This window comes from Staurois parvus, unplaced genomic scaffold, assembly GCF_062004578.1.
Source record: "Staurois parvus isolate SC_StPar_1 unplaced genomic scaffold, SC_StPar_1.0 ptg000398l, whole genome shotgun sequence".
Taxonomy (NCBI): Eukaryota; Metazoa; Chordata; class Amphibia; order Anura; family Ranidae; genus Staurois; species Staurois parvus.
In genome coordinates, this window is record NW_028318194.1 from 21,843 (window position 1) to 42,362 (window position 20,520).

The 20,520-nt window shown below is 50.3% G+C and overlaps 1 protein-coding gene across 4 annotated transcripts in view; it reads right to left on the bottom strand.

The window, feature by feature from the left end:
• LOC149455315 (uncharacterized) overlaps positions 1 to 20,520 on the bottom strand; it is an 83,311-nt gene that overhangs the window by 16,342 nt on the left and 46,449 nt on the right. For all 4 annotated transcript variants that reach the window (XR_016314080.1, XR_016314081.1, XM_089686466.1 and 1 more), the window contains exon 4: positions 7,893 to 7,984. Coding sequence is in view for 2 of the 4 variants with exons in the window: in XM_089686466.1 (XP_089542592.1) it covers positions 7,893 to 7,984 (92 nt within the window). In the remaining 2 variants the exon portion in view is untranslated. The remainder of the gene's footprint in view (positions 1 to 7,892; positions 7,985 to 20,520) is intronic.

A 20,520-nucleotide genomic window follows, 5' to 3' on the forward strand; every position in this document is an offset into this window, starting at 1 on the left:
TCTACCAGGAGGAAGGATCTTGGTGACACGGGTCGTTCTACTAGGAGGAAGCATCTCCGTGACCCGGGTCATTCTACTAGAAGGAAGGATCTCCGTGACCCGGGTCATTCTATTAGGAGGAAGGATCTCCATGACACGGGTCATTCTACTAGGAGGAAGGATCTCGATGACCCGGGTCATTCTACTAGGAGGAAGGATCTCGGTGACCCGGGTCATTCTACCAGGAGGAAGGATCTCGGTGACCCGGGTCATTCTACTAGGAGGAAGGATCTCCGTGACCCGGGTCATTCTACTAGGAGGAAGGATCTGGGTGACCCGGGTCATTCTACTAGGAGGAAGGATCTGGGTGACCCGGGTCGTTCTACTAGGAGGAAGCATCTCCGTGACACGGGTCATTCTACTAGGAGGAAGGATCTCGGTGACACGGGTCGTTCTACTAGGAGGAAGGATCTCGGTGACCCGGGTCATTCTACCAGGAGGAAGGATCTCGGTGACCCGGGTCATTCTACTAGGAGGAAGGATCTCAGTGACACAGGTCATTCTACTAGGAGGAAGCATCTCCATGACACAGGTCATTCTACTAGGAGGAAGGATCTCGGTGACCCGGGTCATTCTACTAGGAGGAAGCATCTCCATGACACAGGTCATTCTACTAGGAGGAAGGATCTCGGTGACACAGGTCATTCTACTAGGAGGAAGCATCTCCATGACACAGGTCATTCTACTAGGAGGAAGGATCTCGGTGACCCGGGTCATTCTACTAGGAGGAAGGATCTCGGTGACCCGGGTCATTCTACCAGGAGGAAGGATCTCGGTGACCCGGGTCATTCTACTAGGAGGAAGGATCTCAGTGACCCGGGTCATTCTACTAGGAGGAAGGATCTCAGTGACACAGGTCATTCTACTAGGAGGAAGCATCTCCATGACACAGGTCATTCTACTAGGAGGAAGGATCTCGGTGACCCGGGTCATTCTACCAGGAGGAAGGATCTCGGTGACCCGGGTCATTCTACTAGGAGGAAGGATCTCAGTGACACAGGTCATTCTACTAGGAGGAAGCATCTCCATGACACAGGTCATTCTACTAGGAGGAAGCATCTCCATGACACAGGTCATTCTACTAGGAGGAAGGATCTCGGTGACCCGGGTCATTCTACTAGGAGGAAGGATCTCGGTGACCCGGGTCATTCTACCAGGAGGAAGGATCTCGGTGACCCGGGTCATTCTACTAGGAGGAAGGATCTCGGTGACCCGGGTCATTCTACCAGGAGGAAGGATCTCGGTGACCCGGGTCATTCTACTAGGAGGAAGCATCTCCATGACACAGGTCATTCTACTAGGAGGAAGGATCTCAGTGACACAGGTCATTCTACTAGGAGGAAGCATCTCCATGACACAGGTCATTCTACTAGGAGGAAGGATCTCGGTGACCCGGGTCATTCTACTAGGAGGAAGGATCTCGGTGACCCGGGTCATTCTACCAGGAGGAAGGATCTCGGTGACCCGGGTCATTCTACTAGGAGGAAGGATCTCAGTGACCCGGGTCATTCTACTAGGAGGAAGGATCTCAGTGACACAGGTCATTCTACTAGGAGGAAGCATCTCCATGACACAGGTCATTCTACTAGGAGGAAGGATCTCGGTGACCCGGGTCATTCTACCAGGAGGAAGGATCTCGGTGACCCGGGTCATTCTACTAGGAGGAAGGATCTCAGTGACACAGGTCATTCTACTAGGAGGAAGCATCTCCATGACACAGGTCATTCTACTAGGAGGAAGCATCTCCATGACACAGGTCATTCTACTAGGAGGAAGGATCTCGGTGACCCGGGTCGTTCTACTAGGAGGAAGGATCTCAGTGACACAGGTCATTCTACTAGGAGGAAGGATCTCGGTGACCTGGATCAATCTACTAGGAGGAAGAATCTCAGTGACCCGGGTCATTCTACTAGGAGGAAGGATTTTGGTGACCCGGTGCATTCTAATAGGAGGAAGGATCTCGGTGACCCAGGTCATTCTACTAGGAGGAAGGATTTTGGTGACCCGGGTCATTCTACCAGGAGGAAGGATCTTGGTGACACGGGTCGTTCTACTAGGAGGAAGCATCTCCGTGACCCGGGTCATTCTACTAGGAGGAAGGATCTCCGTGACCCGGGTCATTCTATTAGGAGGAAGGATCTCCATGACACGGGTCATTCTACTAGGAGGAAGGATCTCGATGACCCGGGTCATTCTACTAGGAGGAAGGATCTCGGTGACCCGGGTCATTCTACCAGGAGGAAGGATCTCGGTGACCCGGGTCATTCTACTAGGAGGAAGGATCTCCGTGACCCGAGTCATTCTACTAGGAGGAAGGATCTGGGTGATCCGGGTCATTCTACTAGGAGGAAGGATCTGGGTGACCCGGGTCGTTCTACTAGGAGGAAGCATCTCCGTGACCCGGGTCATTCTACTAGGAGGAAGGATCTCGGTGACACGGGTCGTTCTACTAGGAGGAAGGATCTCGGTGACCCGGGTCATTCTACCAGGAGGAAGGATCTCGGTGACCCGGGTCATTCTACTAGGAGGAAGGATCTCAGTGACACAGGTCATTCTACTAGGAGGAAGCATCTCCATGACACAGGTCATTCTACTAGGAGGAAGCATCTCCATGACACAGGTCATTCTACTAGGAGGAAGGATCTCGGTGACACAGGTCATTCTACTAGGAGGAAGCATCTCCATGACACGGGTCATTCTACCAGGAGGAAGGATCTCGGTGACACAGGTCATTCTACTAGGAGGAAGCATCTCCATGACACGGGTCATTCTACTAGGAGGAAGGATCTCGGTGACCCGGGTCATTCTACCAGGAGGAAGGATCTCGGTGACCCGGGTCATTCTACTAGGAGGAAGGATCTCCGTGACCCGGGTCATTCTACTAGGAGGAAGGATCTCCGTGACCCGGGTCATTCTACTAGGAGGAAGGATCTCGGTGACCCGGGTCATTCTACTAGGAGGAAGGATCTCGGTGACCCGGGTCATTCTACCAGGAGGAAGGATCTCGGTGACCCAGGTCATTCTACTAGGAGGAAGGATCTCAGTGACCCGGGTCATTCTACTAGGAGGAAGGATCTCAGTGACACAGGTCATTCTACTAGGAGGAAGCATCTCCATGACACAGGTCATTCTACTAGGAGGAAGGATCTCGGTGACCCGGGTCATTCTACCAGGAGGAAGGATCTCGGTGACCCGGGTCATTCTACTAGGAGGAAGGATCTCAGTGACACAGGTCATTCTACTAGGAGGAAGCATCTCCATGACACAGGTCATTCTACTAGGAGGAAGCATCTCCATGACACAGGTCATTCTACTAGGAGGAAGGATCTCGGTGACCCGGGTCATTCTACTAGGAGGAAGGATCTCGGTGACCCGGGTCATTCTACCAGGAGGAAGGATCTCGGTGACCCGGGTCATTCTACTAGGAGGAAGGATCTCAGTGACCCGGGTCATTCTACTAGGAGGAAGGATCTCAGTGACACAGGTCATTCTACTAGGAGGAAGGATCTCAGTGACACAGGTCATTCTACTAGGAGGAAGCATCTCCATGACACAGGTCATTCTACTAGGAGGAAGGATCTCGGTGACACGGGTCATTCTACTAGGAGGAAGGATCTCGGTGACCCGGGTCATTCTACTAGGAGGAAGGATCTCAGTGACACGGGTCGTTCTACTAGGAGGAAGCATCTCCATGACACAGGTCATTCTACTAGGAGGAAGGATCTCGGTGACCCGGGTCGTTCTACTAGGAGGAAGGATCTCAGTGACACAGGTCATTCTACTAGGAGGAAGGATCTCGGTGACCTGGTTCAATCTACTAGGAGGAAGAATCTCAGTGACCCGGGTCATTCTACTAGGAGGAAGGATTTTGGTGACCCGGTGCATTCTAATAGGAGGAAGGATCTCGGTGACCCAGGTCATTCTACTAGGAGGAAGGATTTTGGTGACCCGGCTCATTCTACCAGGAGGAAGCATCTCCATGACACAGGTCATTCTACTAGGAGGAATGATCTCCATGACACAGGTCATTCTACTAGGAGGAAGGATCTCGGTGACCCGGGTCATTCTACCAGGAGAAAGGATCTCGGTGACCCAGGTCATTCTACTAGGAGGAAGCATCTCCATGACACAGGTCATTCTACTAGGAGGAAGGATCTCAGTGACACAGGTCATTCTACTAGGAGGAAGCATCTCCATGACACAGGTCATTCTACTAGGAGGAAGGATCTCGGTGACACAGGTCATTCTACTAGGAGGAAGGATCTCGGTGACCCGGGTCATTCTACTAGGAGGAAGGATCTCGGTGACCCGGGTCATTCTATTAAGAGGAAGGTTCTCGGTGACCCGAGTCATTCTACTAGGAGGAAGCATCTCCATGACACGGGTCATTCTACTAGGAGGAAGGATCTCAGTGACCCGGGTCATTCAACTAGGAGGAAGGATCTCGGTGACCCGGGTCATTCTACTAGGAGGAAGGATCTCGGTGACCCGGGTCATTCTACTAGGAGGAAGGATTTTGGTGACCCGGCTCATTCTACCAGGAGGAAGAATCTCAGTGACCCGGGTCATTCTACTAGGAGGAAGGATTTTGGTGAACCGGGTCATTCTACCAGGAGGAAGGATCTCGGTGACCCGGGTCATTCTACTAGGAGGAAGCATCTCCATGACACAGGTCATTCTACTAGGAGGAAGGATCTCGGTGACACGGGTCATTCTACTAGGAGGAAGCATCTCCATGACACGGGTCATTCTACTAGGAGGAAGGATTTTGGTGACCCGGGTCATTCTACTAGGAGGAAGAATCTCAGTGACCCGGGTCATTCTACTAGGAGGAAGAATCTCAGTGACCCGGATCATTCGAATAGGAGGAAGCATCTCGGTGACCCGGGTCATTCTACTAGGAGGAAGGATCTCGGTGACCCGGGTCATTCTACCAGGAGGATGGATCTCGTGATCCGGTTCATTCTAATAGGAGGAATGATCTCGGTGACCCGGGTCATTCTACCAGGAGGAAGGATCTCGTGATCCGGTTCATTCTACTAGGAGGAAGGATCTGGGTGACCCGGGTCATTCTACCAGGAGGAAGGATCTCGTGATCCGGTTCATTCTAATAGGAGGAATGATCTCGGTGACCCGGTTCATTCTAATAGGAGGAAGGATCTCAGTGACCATTTAATGAGCATGAATAGGTCTCAATGTACTAGAGACAGAGAGCACAAGCCAAGCTTTTCTACAAGAATTATGAGATGGCAGCTGATACAGAAGTGTAAAATTTTCCACAAATTAAATTTAAAAGACAAAAAGTCCCTAATACTAAGAATATAAAAAGGCAGTAAAGGGGTAATTGCCCAAAGAGCTAGCAATCTTCGATAATGTACACTTTCCTAACTAACCCTAATCTCTCGCTATGCAGTTTGCCAACTTTCTCCATACTTTCCCAACAACAGCGTGACACTATGGCTGCTCTGTGCTCCTCTTTTACAGTGTGGCAGCTGGTCCAAAAGCCCCTATATTGGCCCTGCTAAACCCATGGGCCTTGGGTCAAGGGCCATGTAGTGCATTATGGTTGAAAAAAAAATTGACTGGTGTGAATTTTGACATAAATTTGGCAGAACGGCAAATGTAGGATTCACCGCGACCCAATGGTAGGGACAAATCCTGGTTCTGATCTATGAAGATCACACAGTGAGCCATGATAAGGTTCAGAGTCTTGTGGAAACAAACTCTGCTTTTCTCTGAAAGATTCCTGGATGGGCCCATTCACTGGTCATCCTGGCATCATGCAGCCACAATGTTGGGGCAAATTCCCAGAGAGAGATGTGGCCATCATTTCTGAGAGAGCCTGGGCTCTTTCAGGAGGCCTGTGTTCATCCACATACCCCCCAAGGACACCTGTGCCCTGTGTAGACCCTCATACCCCCCAAGGACATCTGTGCCCTGTGTAGACCCTCATACCCCCCAAGGACATCTGTGCCCTGTGTAGACTCTCATACCCCCCAAGGACATCTGTGCCCTGTGTAGACCCTCCAACTCCCCCAAGGACATCTGTGCCCTGTGTAGACCCTCATACCCCCCAAGGACATCTGTGCCCTGTGTAGACCCTCATACCCCCCAAGGACATCTGTGCCCTGTGTAGACCCTCATACCCCCCTAAGGACATCTGTGCCCTGTGTAGACCCTCATACCCCCCAAGGACATCTGTGCCCTGTGTAGACTCTCATACCCCCCAAGGACATCTGTGCCCTGTGTAGACCCTCATACCCCCCAAGGACATCTGTGCCCTGTGCCCTGTGTTTTTCCTGTAATGGTAATCTGGAATGATCAGAGCAGAGGGAACACAATAACAATAATTGGCAATCTACAATTGCTGGGCAATGTGACTAATGGATCTACAATTGCTGGGCAACATGACTGATGGATCTACAATTGCTGGGCAACATGACTGATGAATCTACAATTGCTGGGCAATGTGACTGATGGATCTACAATTGCTGCGCAACGTGACTGATGGATCTACAATTGCTGGGCAATGTGACTGATGGATCTACAATTGCTGGGCAATGTAACTGATGGATCTACAATTGCTGGGCAACGTGACTAGTGGATCTACAACCGATTGGGCAACGTGACTGGTGGATCTACAATTGCTGGGCAATGTGACTGGTGGATCTACAATTGCTGGGCAATGTGACTGGTGGATCTACAATTGCTGGGCAACGTGACTGGTGGATCTACAATCACTGGGCAATGTGACTGATGGATCTACAATCGCTGGGCAATGTGACTGATGGATCTGCAATCGCTGAGCAATGTGACTGATGGATCTACAATCGCTGAGCAATGTGACTGATGGATCTGCAATCGCTGAGCAATGTGACTGATGGATCTACAATTGCTGGGCAATGTGACTGATGGATCTACAATCGCTGAGCAATGTGACTGATGGATCTACAATTGCTGGGCTATGTGACTGATGGATCTACAATCGCTGGGCAATGTGACTGATGGATCTACAATTGCTGGGCAATGTGACTGATGGATCTACAATTTCTGGGCTTTGTGACTGATGGATCTACAGTTGCTGGGCAATGTGACTGATGGATCTACAATCTCAGCATGACTGATGTGGATTTAGATCACAAGACAAGGTAACTGGCGTGGATCTACATTGCAGGATGACAGATTCTCGATGCATTTCCAGGGACTTCTGTCAGCAGTATCTTTGTGTGAATGAGTTCTAAGGGGTACTATGTACAACCTATTCATTGATGTAGAAGGGGGGATATCGGGGGCCCCTTATCATACAGGCACTTCCAGATTCTGAAACTCTCACCACCCCTTGAAGATCCCGAAAAACCACTGGGCCAGGGATGCAAGCAAGAAGCCCATGTCTCCATGATTGAAGAGGGGTCTGGTATGAAGGTTGGGGGGGACCTCAAGCCTTTTCATTTTTTTTTCGGTTTTCGAATGGGGTTCTCTTTAATATCAATGCCCGCCCCCCGTCCTGGATGTGTCTGATCTAGAGGAAGGAAGCCACCAGATGCTTTGTTTTAGTATGTCCTACAGGTCCTACAGGTCCTACAGGTCCTACAGGTCCTACAGGTCCTACAGGTCCACCACCTCACAAGTAGGCTAGGCTTTCCCCAGACATGCTATGTAAAGGATCATGTTTGGAAAATGTCCATCGAATTGAACTTTGATTGGTTCACATTTGTTTTGAGGATTGATACATAAAGTAGATTCATCGGAATGTTGGGGTTACCAGCCTTGGGGGTGAACCTGGATTTTCAGTAATATAATGGAAATACAAGTTAGTGTTGGATTTGTAGCCATGTATGACCAGCACTACTTACCTACACACAGAGACTCCTTACAGCTGTGTGTCTCCGGGCAGGCCGAACATGGGGCCCCCACCTTATATGCCCTCTGGCCCTGGAAGTTCCCTCTGTGAGGAAGGAGAGAGAGAGTTCAATCATTATCTCATTCCTGTAAGTTATGAAGAATCATTCACATCAGGTCATCTTATCTCCTGAAATGCTGAGGAGACCTTCATGTACACAGATGTTCAGAAGATGTAGGATGGGACCAGTTCTCCATCATGGAGCTCCAACCAGGGGCTCCGTAGGGAAACTGCTGTGTGTGATGGGGCCCCAAACATTGCAAGTAATTGTTCCACTCCTACTATCAAAAGCCCTCCTATGGAGACCAGGGATTGGACTAGAGCTCAGGGTTTCGAGGAGCCATCATAAACAGAACATCATGGTCCAGTCCAAGTCATATATTGGCTACACACAGGAGTAGTCGGTCTATAAACTTCCATCCATTCCTTGCTCATCCCACATCCATCCATTCCTTGCTCATCCCACATCCATCCATTCCTTGCTCATCCCACATCCATCCATTCCTTGCTCATCCCACATCCATCCATTCCTTGCTCATCCCACATCCATCCATTCCTTGCTCATCCCACATCCATCCATTCCTTGCTCATCCCACATCCATCCATTACTTGCTCATCCCATATCCATTCCTTGCTCATCCCATATCCATCCATCCCTTGCTCATCCCACATCCATCCATTCCTTGCTCATCCCATATCCATCCATTCCTTGCTCATCCCATATCCATCCATTCCTTGCTCATCCCACATCCATCCATTCCTTGCTCATCCCACATCCATCCATTCCTTGCTCATCCCATATCCATTCCATGCTCATCCCACATCCATCCATTCCTTGCTCATCCCACATCCATCCATTCCTTGCTCATCCCATATCCATTCCTTGCTCATCCCACATCCATCCATTCCTTGCTCATCCCACATCCATCCATTCCTTGCTCATCCCACATCCATCCATTCCTTGCTCATCCCACATCCATCCATTCCTTGCTCATCCCATATCCATCCATTCCTTGCTCATCCCATATCCATCCATTCCTTGCTCATCCCACATCCATCCATTCCTTGCTCATCCCATATCCATCCATTCCTTGCTCATCCCATATCTGGCTCTCACCCCTCTCACAATTATCATTTCTATGGTTGTACGGGGTGCCGTCCTCACCTCAATATCCAATACACAGAACATAGGAGCTCTGAGCCCCTCAGCTGGTCCTTTCCACTTCCTTAGCCCCCTGGAAGTGGTGGAACCAATGAGTAACCCTCCTGGAGGTGAACGCTGTGGGTTTCTGACCAACCAATCAGAATCTGTCAGTGTGCAGTACAGCTTGCATTGTCTGCTGGTGGTGAAACCACTTCATAGAGGAGACTCCAAGGAGATAATGACTCAGAGTGTAACATTGGGGGGTGGGAGGAAGGGAAGGTGGGGGGGTCAATATAATAACATTGGGGGGTGGGAGGAAGAGAAGGCGGGGGGTCAATATAATAACATTGGGGGGTGGGAGGAAGGGAAGGCGGGGGGTCAATATAATAACATTGGGGGGTGGGAGGAAGGGAAGGCGGGGGGTCAATATAATAACATTGGGGGGTGGGAGGAAGGGAAGGCGGGGGGTCAATATAATAACATTGGGGGGTGGGAGGAAGGGAAGGCGGGGGGTCAATATAATAACATTGGGGGGTGGGAGGAAGGGAAGGCGGGGGGTCAATATAATAACATTGGGGGGTGGGAGGAAGGGAAGGCGGGGGGTCAATATAATAACATTGGGGGGTGGGAGGAAGGGAAGGCGGGGGGTCAATATAATAACATTGGGGGGTGGGAGGAAGGGAAGGCGGGGGGTCAATATAATAACATTGGGGGGTGGGAGGAAGGGAAGGCGGGGGGTCAATATAATAACATTGGGGGGTGGGAGGAAGGGAAGGCGGGGGGCCAATATAATAACATTGGGGGGTGGGAGGAAGGGAAGGCGGGGGGTCAATATAATAACATTGGGGGGTGGGAGGAAGGGAAGGCGGGGGGTCAATATAATAACATTGGGGGGTGGGAGGAAGGGAAGGCGGGGGGTCAATATAATAACATTGGGGGGTGGGAGGAAGGGAAGGCGGGGGGTCAATATAATAACATTGGGGGGTGGGAGGAAGGGAAGGCGGGGGGTCAATATAATAACATTGGGGGGTGGGAGGAAGGGAAGGCGGGGGGTCAATATAATAACATTGGGGGGTGGGAGGAAGGGAAGGCGGGGGGTCAATATAATAACATTGGGGGGTGGGAGGAAGGGAAGGCGGGGGGTCAATATAATAACATTGGGGGGTGGGAGGAAGGGAAGGCGGGGGGCCAATATAATAACATTGGGGGGTGGGAGGAAGGGAAGGCGGGGGGTCAATATAATAACATTGGGGGGTGGGAGGAAGGGAAGGCGGGGGGTCAATATAATAACATTGGGGGGTGGGAGGAAGGGAAGGCGGGGGGTCAATATAATAACATTGGGGGGTGGGAGGAAGGGAAGGCGGGGGGTCAATATAATAACATTGGGGGGTGGGAGGAAGGGAAGGCGGGGGGTCAATATAATAACATTGGGGGGTGGGAGGAAGGGAAGGCGGGGGGTCAATATAATAACATTTAGCAAAATGTGACATCCATGTTTGTTCTCCGTGACTTGCTGTGAACACGTTAGGAAGAACATGGGGGCTGTGGCCCCTCCGAGTAGATTATGTTGAGCTGTGGCCCCTCTGACTGGATTATGTTGAGCTGTGGCCCCTCTGACTGGATTATGTTGAGCTGTGGCCCCTCTGACTGGATTTTATTGAGCTGTGGCCCCTGTGAGTAGATTATGTTGAGCTGTGGCCCCTCTGACTGGATTATGTTGAGCTGTGGCCCCTCTGACTGGATTATGTTGAGCTGTGGCCCCTCTGACTGGATTTTATTGAGCTGTGGCCCCTGTGAGTAGATTATGTTGAGCTGTGGCCCCTGTGATTGGGGTTAATGTGATGTTGGCGGTCCCCGGTGTCGCAGTCTTCCGTCATGAGAACTTTCTGCTTCCAATGATATAAGTGGATCCAGGTGACAGACGTGAGCCGGGCGAGGAACCATCAACTCCCCCCGGGGATGAGGGCGGAGGTCCTCCCAGCACAAAACATCAGCTGCTGGGGGAGGGGGGCACGGGGGGGGGATCGGGGGGAGGGGGGCACGGGGGGGATCGGTCAGCAATGGCAGCTTTGAAAACAGAAACCACCTGACACAGGAAATGCCAGTTGTCTGGCTGTCATGCTGATCCTCTGGCTTTTATCCTCCAAGAGTCACAGATCAGGGAAGTCAGAAGTCTTTATCTGCATCCTTCTTCTGTAGCCAGAGGATCAGCATGACCGCCAGGCAGCCGGCATTTTCACAGCGAGTAGTATGGCCTGCTTTCAGGTCATTGACTCCGAAGTCCAGAATCCAGAGGATCAGCAGCAGGAGGCCTCTATATTGCAATTATAATGGCTTCACGGGCGGGGGAGGGGCTCACTGTACAGAGAGATGGGACAGGCAGTGAGCTCTTCTACATACAACATACTTACCTCTCACTATAACGTGTACTTACCATTGGAGGGCCACTGATGTCATTCCTACACACACGTGGTCATTCCTGATGTCATTCCTACACACACGTGGTCATTCCTGATGTCATTCCTACACACACGTGGTCATTCCTGATTTCATTCCTACACACACGTGGTCATTCCTGATGTCATTCCTACACACACACGTGGTCATTCCTGATGTCATTCCTACACACACACATGTGGTCATTCCTGATGTCATTCCGACACACACATGTGGTCATTCCTGATGTCTTTATGGACCTTGCTTTGTGCCCTGGTGGGCAGTCATGTTGGAACAGGAAGGGGCCATCCCCAAACTCTTCCCACAAAGTTGGGAGCATGAAATTGTCCAAATGTCACCTTAAGAGTTCCCTTCACTGGAACTAGGGGGCCAAGTCCAACCCCTGAGGAACACCCCCACACCATAATCCCCCCTCCACCAAACTTTACACTTGGCACAATGCAGTCAGGCAAGTACCGTTCTCCTGGCAACAGCCAAACCCAGACACGTCCATCGGATTACCAGACAGTGAAGCGTGATTGGTCCCTCCAGAGAACACGTCTCCTCTGCTCTAGAGTCCAGTGGCGGCGTGCTTTACACCACAGCATCCGACGCTTTGCATTGCACTTGGTGATGGAAGGCTTGGATGCAGCTGCTCGGCCATGGAAACCCATTCCATGAAGCTCTCTACGCACTGTTGTTGGGCTCATCTGAAGGCCACACCAAGTTTGGAGGTCTTTAGCTATTGACTCTGCAGACAGTTGGTGACTTCTGCGCACTGTGCGCTTCAGCATGCGCTGACCCCGCCCTGTCATGTGACGTGGCCTACCACTTGGTGGCTGAGTGGCTGTTGTTCCCAGTGTCTTCCACTTTGTTATAATCCCACTAACAGTTGAGCGTGGAATATTTAGTAGCCAGGAAATGTCACGGATGGACTTATTGCACAGGTGGCCACCTATCACGGGACCACGCTTGGAGTCACTGAGCTCCTGAGAGCGACCCATTCTTTCACCAATGTTTGTAGAAGCCGTCTGCATGCCTAGGGGCTTGATTGTATACACCTGTGTCCATGGAGGGGATTGGAGCACCTGAAGCACATGATTGGAGGGGATTGGAGCACCGGAATCACATGATATGGAGGGGATTGGAGCACCTGAATCACATGATATGGAGGGGATTGGAACACCTGAATCACATGATATGGAGGGGATTGGAGCACCTGAATCACATGATATGGAGGGGATTGGAACACCTGAATCACATGATATGGAGGGGATTGGAACACCTGAATCACATAATATGGAGGGGATTGGAACACCTGGATCACATGATATGGAGGGGATTGGAGCACCTGAATCACATGATTGGGAGGGGATTGGAGCACCTGAATCACATAATATGGAGGGGATTGGAACACCTGAATCACATGATATGGAGGGGATTGGAACACCTGAATCACATGATTGGGATGGGATTGGAACACCTGAATCACATGATTGGGAGGGCATTGGAACACCTGAATCACATGATATGAAGGGGATTGGAACACCTGAGTCATATGATATGGAGGTGATTGGAACACCTGCATCACATGATATGGAGGGGATTGGAGCACCTGAATCACATGACATGGAGGGGATTGGAACACCTGAATCACATGATATGGAGGGGATTGGAACACATGAATCACATGACTGGGAGGGGATTGGAACACCTGAATCACATAATATGGAGGGGATTGAAACACCTGAATCACATGATATGGAGGGGATTGGAGCACCTGAATCACGTGATTTGGAGGGGATTGGAACACCTGAATCACATGATATAGAGGGGATTGGAACACCTGAATCACATGATTGGGAAGGGATTGGAACACCTGAATCACATGATATGGAGGGTATTGGAACATCTGAATCACATGATATGGAGGGTATTGGAACACCTGAATCACATGATTGGGAGGGGATTGGAACACCTGAATCACATGATATGGAGGGGATTGGAACACCTGAATCACATGATATGGAGGGGATTGGAACACCTGAATCACATGATATAGAGGGGATTGGAACACCTGAATCACATGATTGGGAGGGGATTGGAACACCTGAATCACATGATATGGAGGGGATTGGAGCACCGGAATCACATGATATGGAGGGGATTGGAACACCTGAATAACATGACTGGGAGGGGATTGGAACATCTGAATCACATAATATGGAGGGGATTGAAACACCTGAATCACGTAATATGGAGGGGATTGGAGCACCTGAATCACGTGATTTGGAGGGGATTGGAACACCTGAATCACATGATTGGAGGGGATTGGAACACCTGAATCACATGATATGGAGGGGATTGGAACACCTGAATCACATGATATGGAGGGGATTGGAACACCTGAATCACATGATATAGAGGGGATTGGAACACCTGAATCACATGATTGGGAGGGGATTGGAACACCTGAATCACATGATATGGAGGGTATTGGAACATCTGAATCACATGATATGGAGGGGATTGGAACACCTGAATCACATGATATGGAGGGGATTGGAACATCTGAATCACATGATATGGAGGGGATTGGAACACCTGAATCACATGATATGGAGGGGATTGGAACACCTGAATCACATGATATGGAGGGGATTGGAGCACCTGAATCACATGATATGGAGGGGATTGGAACACCTGAATCACATGATATGGAGGGGATTGGAGCACCTGAATCACATGATATGGAGGGGATTGGAACATCTGAATCACATGATATGGAGGGGATTGGAACACCTGAATCACATGATTGGGAGGGGATTGGAACACCTGAATCACATGATTGGGAGGGGATTGGAACACCTGAATCACATGATATGGAGGGGATTGGAACACCTGAATCACCTGATATGGAGGGGGGCAATACTTTTGCCAATATAGTGTATATATATATATAGCCCCATCTATCCCCTCCAATATGTGGTGCATTCAGAAAGTATTCAGACCCCTTCTCTGGTCTGGTGTTGTGTTGCTCCCGATACTACAGATATTTACATTCATGTTCCTCATTAATCTGCACTCAGCACCCCATAATAACAAAGAACAGAATTATAGAAATGTCTGAATTTATTAAAAGTAAAAAAGTGAAATCTCAGATGTATTAAGTATTCAGACCCTTTACTCAGCACTTTGTTGAAGCCCCTTTGGCACAATTCCAGCCTCGAGTCTTTCTGGGGATGACTCCGGAAGCTTTGCACCCCTGGATTGGGGGATTTTCCACCAGTCAGGCTGGATGGAGCCATTGGTTGAAGTCAGGGCTCTGGCTGGACCAGTCCAGGACATTCGCAGAGTTGTTCCTGAGCCACTCCCGTGTTGTCTTGGCCGTGTGCGTAGGATGGATGTCATGTTGGAAGGTGAACCTTCAGCCCAATCTGAGGTCCTGAGCTCTGTGGTTTTCATTGAGGAAATCTCTGTACTTTGCTCCATTCAGATTTCCCTCAAGCCTGACCAGTCTCCTAGTCCCACCCTCAGCTGCTGCCACCACCACCATGCTTCACTGTTGGGATGGTATTGGGCAGCTGATGAGCAGAGCCTAGTTTTCTCCAGACATTTAGAATTGAAGCCAAACAGTTCAGTTTTGGTTCCACCAGACCAGAGAATCTTCTCAGTCTGAGAATTCTGCAGGTTCTTTTTTGCAAACTCCAAGAGGCTTCCATCTCACCACTCTGCCATGAAGCCCAGATGGGTGGAGGGTTGCAGTGATGGTTGTCCTTCTAGAACTTTGTCACGTCTTCACACAGGATCTCTGGAGTGACCATCGGGTTGTTGGTCACCTCTCTTACTATAGGCCCTTCTCCTCGGATTGCTCAGCTTGGTCAGGTGACCAGCTCTTGAGGAGTCCTGGTTGTACCATTGAGAATGATGGAGGCCTCTGTGCTCAGTGCAGCAGAAACGGTTTTGTAGCCTTCCCCAGATCTGCGCCTTGCAATAATCCTGTCTCTGAGCTCTGCTCCTTTGACCTCATGGCTTTTGCTCTGATACAGTATGCATTGTTAGCTGTGGGGCCGTTTATAGAGAGGGGTGTGCCTTTCCGAATCCTGTCCAATCAATGGAAAGTACCACAGGTGGCCTCCAATCAGGGTGCAGAAACGTCAGCAACCAGCAGGAGGAATTGAAGGCACCGGAGCGAAATGTCAAGTGCTGAGTAAAGGGTCTGAATACTTCTGTGAGATTTCAGTTTATTCACAGACAGTCCTATAATTCTGATATCACGTTGTCATTGTCGGGGTGAACATCTGTAGTATCGGGGGGCAACAGCAGAACCTGGAGAACAGTGACGGGGGTCTGAATACTTTCTGAATGCTCTGTATATACACCCTTCCCCCTCTATACACACTTGTTGCCGTTGTTCGAGGTGCCGATTGCCAGTCTCCCTCCCCCCAACCCTCAGAGTGCACCGGATTGTATGAAGGATTTGGATCTGCTGGTGTGTGTGAACAGCCATTTTGGGTCTCTCTGGTGGTGGTCAGAGGTATTGCAGGATGTGACTAGGGTATCACAGGTGGATTTACCTGCACCAGGTTCCCTCATTCCCTCTTACACCAAACAAGGTCCTCGCTTTGGACAGGCAGTAGCTACGGGCTTGTAACCATGGCATCTGGTGGGATTTTGGGGTGTGTGTGCCACTCCATAAATGTTACCCATGTCTGGATTGGGAAGTTGGGGTTCTCATGATAACTTACCTTGTCCCTGTCCCCTCAGTGTCCTCCATGACTCCTGTGTTCCCCAATAAATGAAATAAAAACTTCACTTTGCACCCCAAGATGGTGAATATTTTGGGCTGCCTAGCTGGGGAATCTTTCTATGGCTTTTCTTTATGTAGCGCCCCCCTCCTCCACAAGGGGCCTCTGAGAATATGTCCCGGACCCTCTGACCAGTACAGAGGCCACCAGGCACCAGGTTCAGGGATCAGGCTACTCCAAATGATGGCGGGGAGAACCGGAGGAAAGCTTCTCTCTAATCACTTCTCCTGGAAGTAACAGGGAATGGCCACTTTATCTAGGACTCCTTAGGATCAGGACTGGTCCATATAGCATCCTCTGGCACTCTCACACCCAAAGTCCACACCAAGGTCTTCACTCACAATGTCCCAGAGCTGTCTGCCACCCATCATCCACAAGATCCTCAGCGAAGGAGACAAAAGATCCTTCTCCAGACCAGGACTCCAGGATGATGCCCTCCAGCATTTAAATATCCCAGGAGAAGTGGAACCCTTCCTGCAGAGGAACACTCCGGAAAGGCTTCCCATACGTTTATCACCTCCCCAGCCACCTTCTGGATGCCTCCTTCCAGGGATTGGCTGGGACATGATCAGTATTCATACTGGTCATTTGATTCTCCTCACCCTATATTCTGGAAGCTTCTCCTAGAAGAAGGGGAAGAAAATAAAAACCCAGCTTAGGACACCCTGACCAGACAAAAGGAACAGATCACTTCTCCACCGAGAACAGTGGGGTCAAAACTATTCACTCTTCCACTGTCCACACCCCCCCACACCACACACCCCCCCACACCATACACACCCCTCCTCCACACCACACACACCCCACACCCCTCCTCCACACCACACCCCCCCCACACACAACACACCCCCCCACACCATACACACCCCTCCTCCACACCACACACACCCCCCCACACCACACACACCCCCACACCATACACACCCCCACACCACACACACCCCCACACCATACACACCCCCACACCACACACACCCCTCCTCCACACCACACACACCCCCACACCACACACACCCCCACACCACACACACCCCCACACCACACACACCCCTCCTCCACACCACACACACCCCCACACCACACACACCCCCACACCATACACACCCCCACACCACACACACCCCTCCTTCACACCACACCCCCCCCACACCACACCCCCCCCCACACCATACACACCCCTCCTCCACACCACACACACCCCCACACCACACACACCCCTCCTCCACACCACACACACCCCCACACCACACACACCCCCACACCATACACACCCCCACACCACACACACCCCTCCTTCACACCACACCCCCCCCACACCACACCCCCCCCCACACCATACACACCCCTCCTCCACACCACACACACCCCTCCTCCACACCACACACACCTCTCCCTCACACACCCCTCTCCCCGACACCACACACACCCCTCCTATAAACCACACACACCCCTCCCCCACACCACACACACCCCTCCCCACAGACTAGACACACAACAAATGGTAGCTTACCACCACCCAACAGTTTTTCCGCAGACTGGTCCGCTGGGCCACCACACACACACAGATCTCCGTCTGGCAGACCTTACAATCTGCCTGCAATCTGCCCACACACAGTGCAATTGCATACAGATAGGAAATGAACTTGACCGAGCGTATAAAGGCACTAAAATACAATCCAATCTCTCCGGAGATCTGAGCCCGAGCTTAGTACACAGAAGTCACTTATTCATTTTATGATTTAACCCCTTCCATACCGGGCACTCCCCCCCCCTTCCATACCGGGCAATTTTACCCCTTCCCCCCCAGGCCAGTTTTCAGGTTTCAGCGCTCTCACACCTTGAATGACAATTGCGTGGTCATACAACATTGTACCCAAACTAAAATTTTATCATTTTCTTCACACAACTAGAGCTTTCTTTTGGTGGTATTTAATCATCTCTGGGGTTTTTATTTTTTGCTAAATTAACAAAAAAAAACCAAAAATTTTGAAAAAAAACACATTTTTCTTTGTTTCTGTTATAAAAGTTTGCAAATAAATAATTGTTCTTCTTAAATTTAGGCCGAGATGTATTCTGCTCCATGTCTTTGGGGGAAATAACCCAAATTAGGATGTATTATTTATCTGTAGGGAAGTTATAGAGTTCACAAACTATGGTATAGATCTGATTATTGATCAATCCTGAAGTACTGACAGCCAATCTCATTTCCTGAGGTCCAAGAATGTCAGGACAGTACAGATATCCCCCAAATGTCAGGACGGTACAGATATCCCCCAAATGTCAGGACGGTACAGAGATCCCCCAAATGTCAGGACGGTACAGATATCCCCCAAATGTCAGGACGGAACAGATATCCCCCAAATGTCAGGACGGTACAGATATCCCCCAAATGTCAGGACGGTACAGATATCCCCCAAATGTCAGGACGGTACAGATATCCCCCAAATGTCAGGACGGTACAGATATCCCCCAAATGTCAGGACGGTACAGATATCCCCCAAATGTCAGGACGGTACAGATATCCCCCAAATGTCAGGACGGTACAGATATCCCCCAAATGTCAGGACGGTACAGATATCCCCCAAATGTCAGAACAGTACAGATATCCCCCAAATGTCAGAACGGTACAGATATCCCCCAAATGTCAGGACGGTACAGATATCCCCCAAATGTCAGGACGGTACAGATATCCCCCAAATGTCAGGACGGTACAGATATCCCCCAAATGTCAGGACAGTACAGATATCCCCCAAATGTCAGGACGGTACAGATATCCCCCAAATGTCAGGACGGTACAGATATCCCCCAAATGTCAGGACAGTACAGATATCCCCCAAATGTCAGGACGGTACAGATATCCCCCAAATGTCAGAACAGTACAGATATCCCCCAAATGTCAGAACGGTACAGATATCCCCCAAATGTCAGGACGGTACAGATATCCCCCAAATGTCAGGACGGTACAGATATCCCCCAAATGTCAGGACGGTACAGATATCCCCCAAATGTCAGGACGGTACAGATATCCCCCAAATGTCAGGACAGTAAAGATATCCCCCAAATGTCAGGACGGTACAGATATCCCCCAAATGTCAGGACGGTACAGATATCCCCCAAATGTCAGGACGGTACAGATATCCCCCAAATGTCAGGACGGTACAGATATCCCCCAAATGTCAGGACGGTACAGATATCCCCCAAATGTCAGGACAGTAAGGATATCCCCCAAATGTCAGGACAGGACAGATATCCCCCAAATGTCAGGACGGTACAGATATCCCCCCAAATGTCAGGACGGTACAGATATCCCCCAAATGACAGGACAGATATCCCCCAAATGTCAGGACGGTACAGATATCCCCCAAATGTCAGGACGGTACAGATATCCCCCAAATGTCAGAACGGTACAGATATCCCCCAAATGTCAGGACGGTACAGATATCCCCCAAATGTCAGGACGGTACAGATATCCCCCAAATGTCAGGACGGTACAGATATCCCCCAAATGTCAGGACAGTACAGATATCCCCCAAATGTCAGGACGGTACAGATATCCCCCCAAATGTCAGGACAGTACAGATATCCCCCAAATGACAGGACAGATATCCCCCAAATGTCAGGACGGTACAGATATCCCCCAAATGTCAGAACGGTACAGATATCCCCCAAATGTCAGGACGGTACAGATATCCCCCAAATGTCAGGACGGTACAGATATCCCCCAAATGTCAGGACGGTACAGATATCCCCCAAATGTCAGGACGGGACAGATATCCCCCAAATGTCAGGACGGTACAGATATCCCCCAAATGTCAGGACGGTACAGAGATCCCCCAAATGTCAGGACGGTACAGATATCCCCCCAAATGTCCGGACGGTACAGATATCCCCCCAAATGTCAGGACAGGACAGATATCCCCCCAAATGTCAGGACAGGACAGATATCCCCCAAATGTCAGGACAGGACAGATATCCCCCAAATGTCAGGACGGTACAGATATCCCCCAAATGTCAGGACGGTACAGATATCCCCCAAATGTCAGAACGGTACAGATATCCCCCAAATGTCAGAACGGTACAGATATCCCCCAAATGTCAGGACGGTAGAGATATCCCCCAAATGTCAGGACGGTACAGAGATCCCCCAAATGTCAGGACGGTACAGATATCCCCCAAATGTCAGGACGGTACAG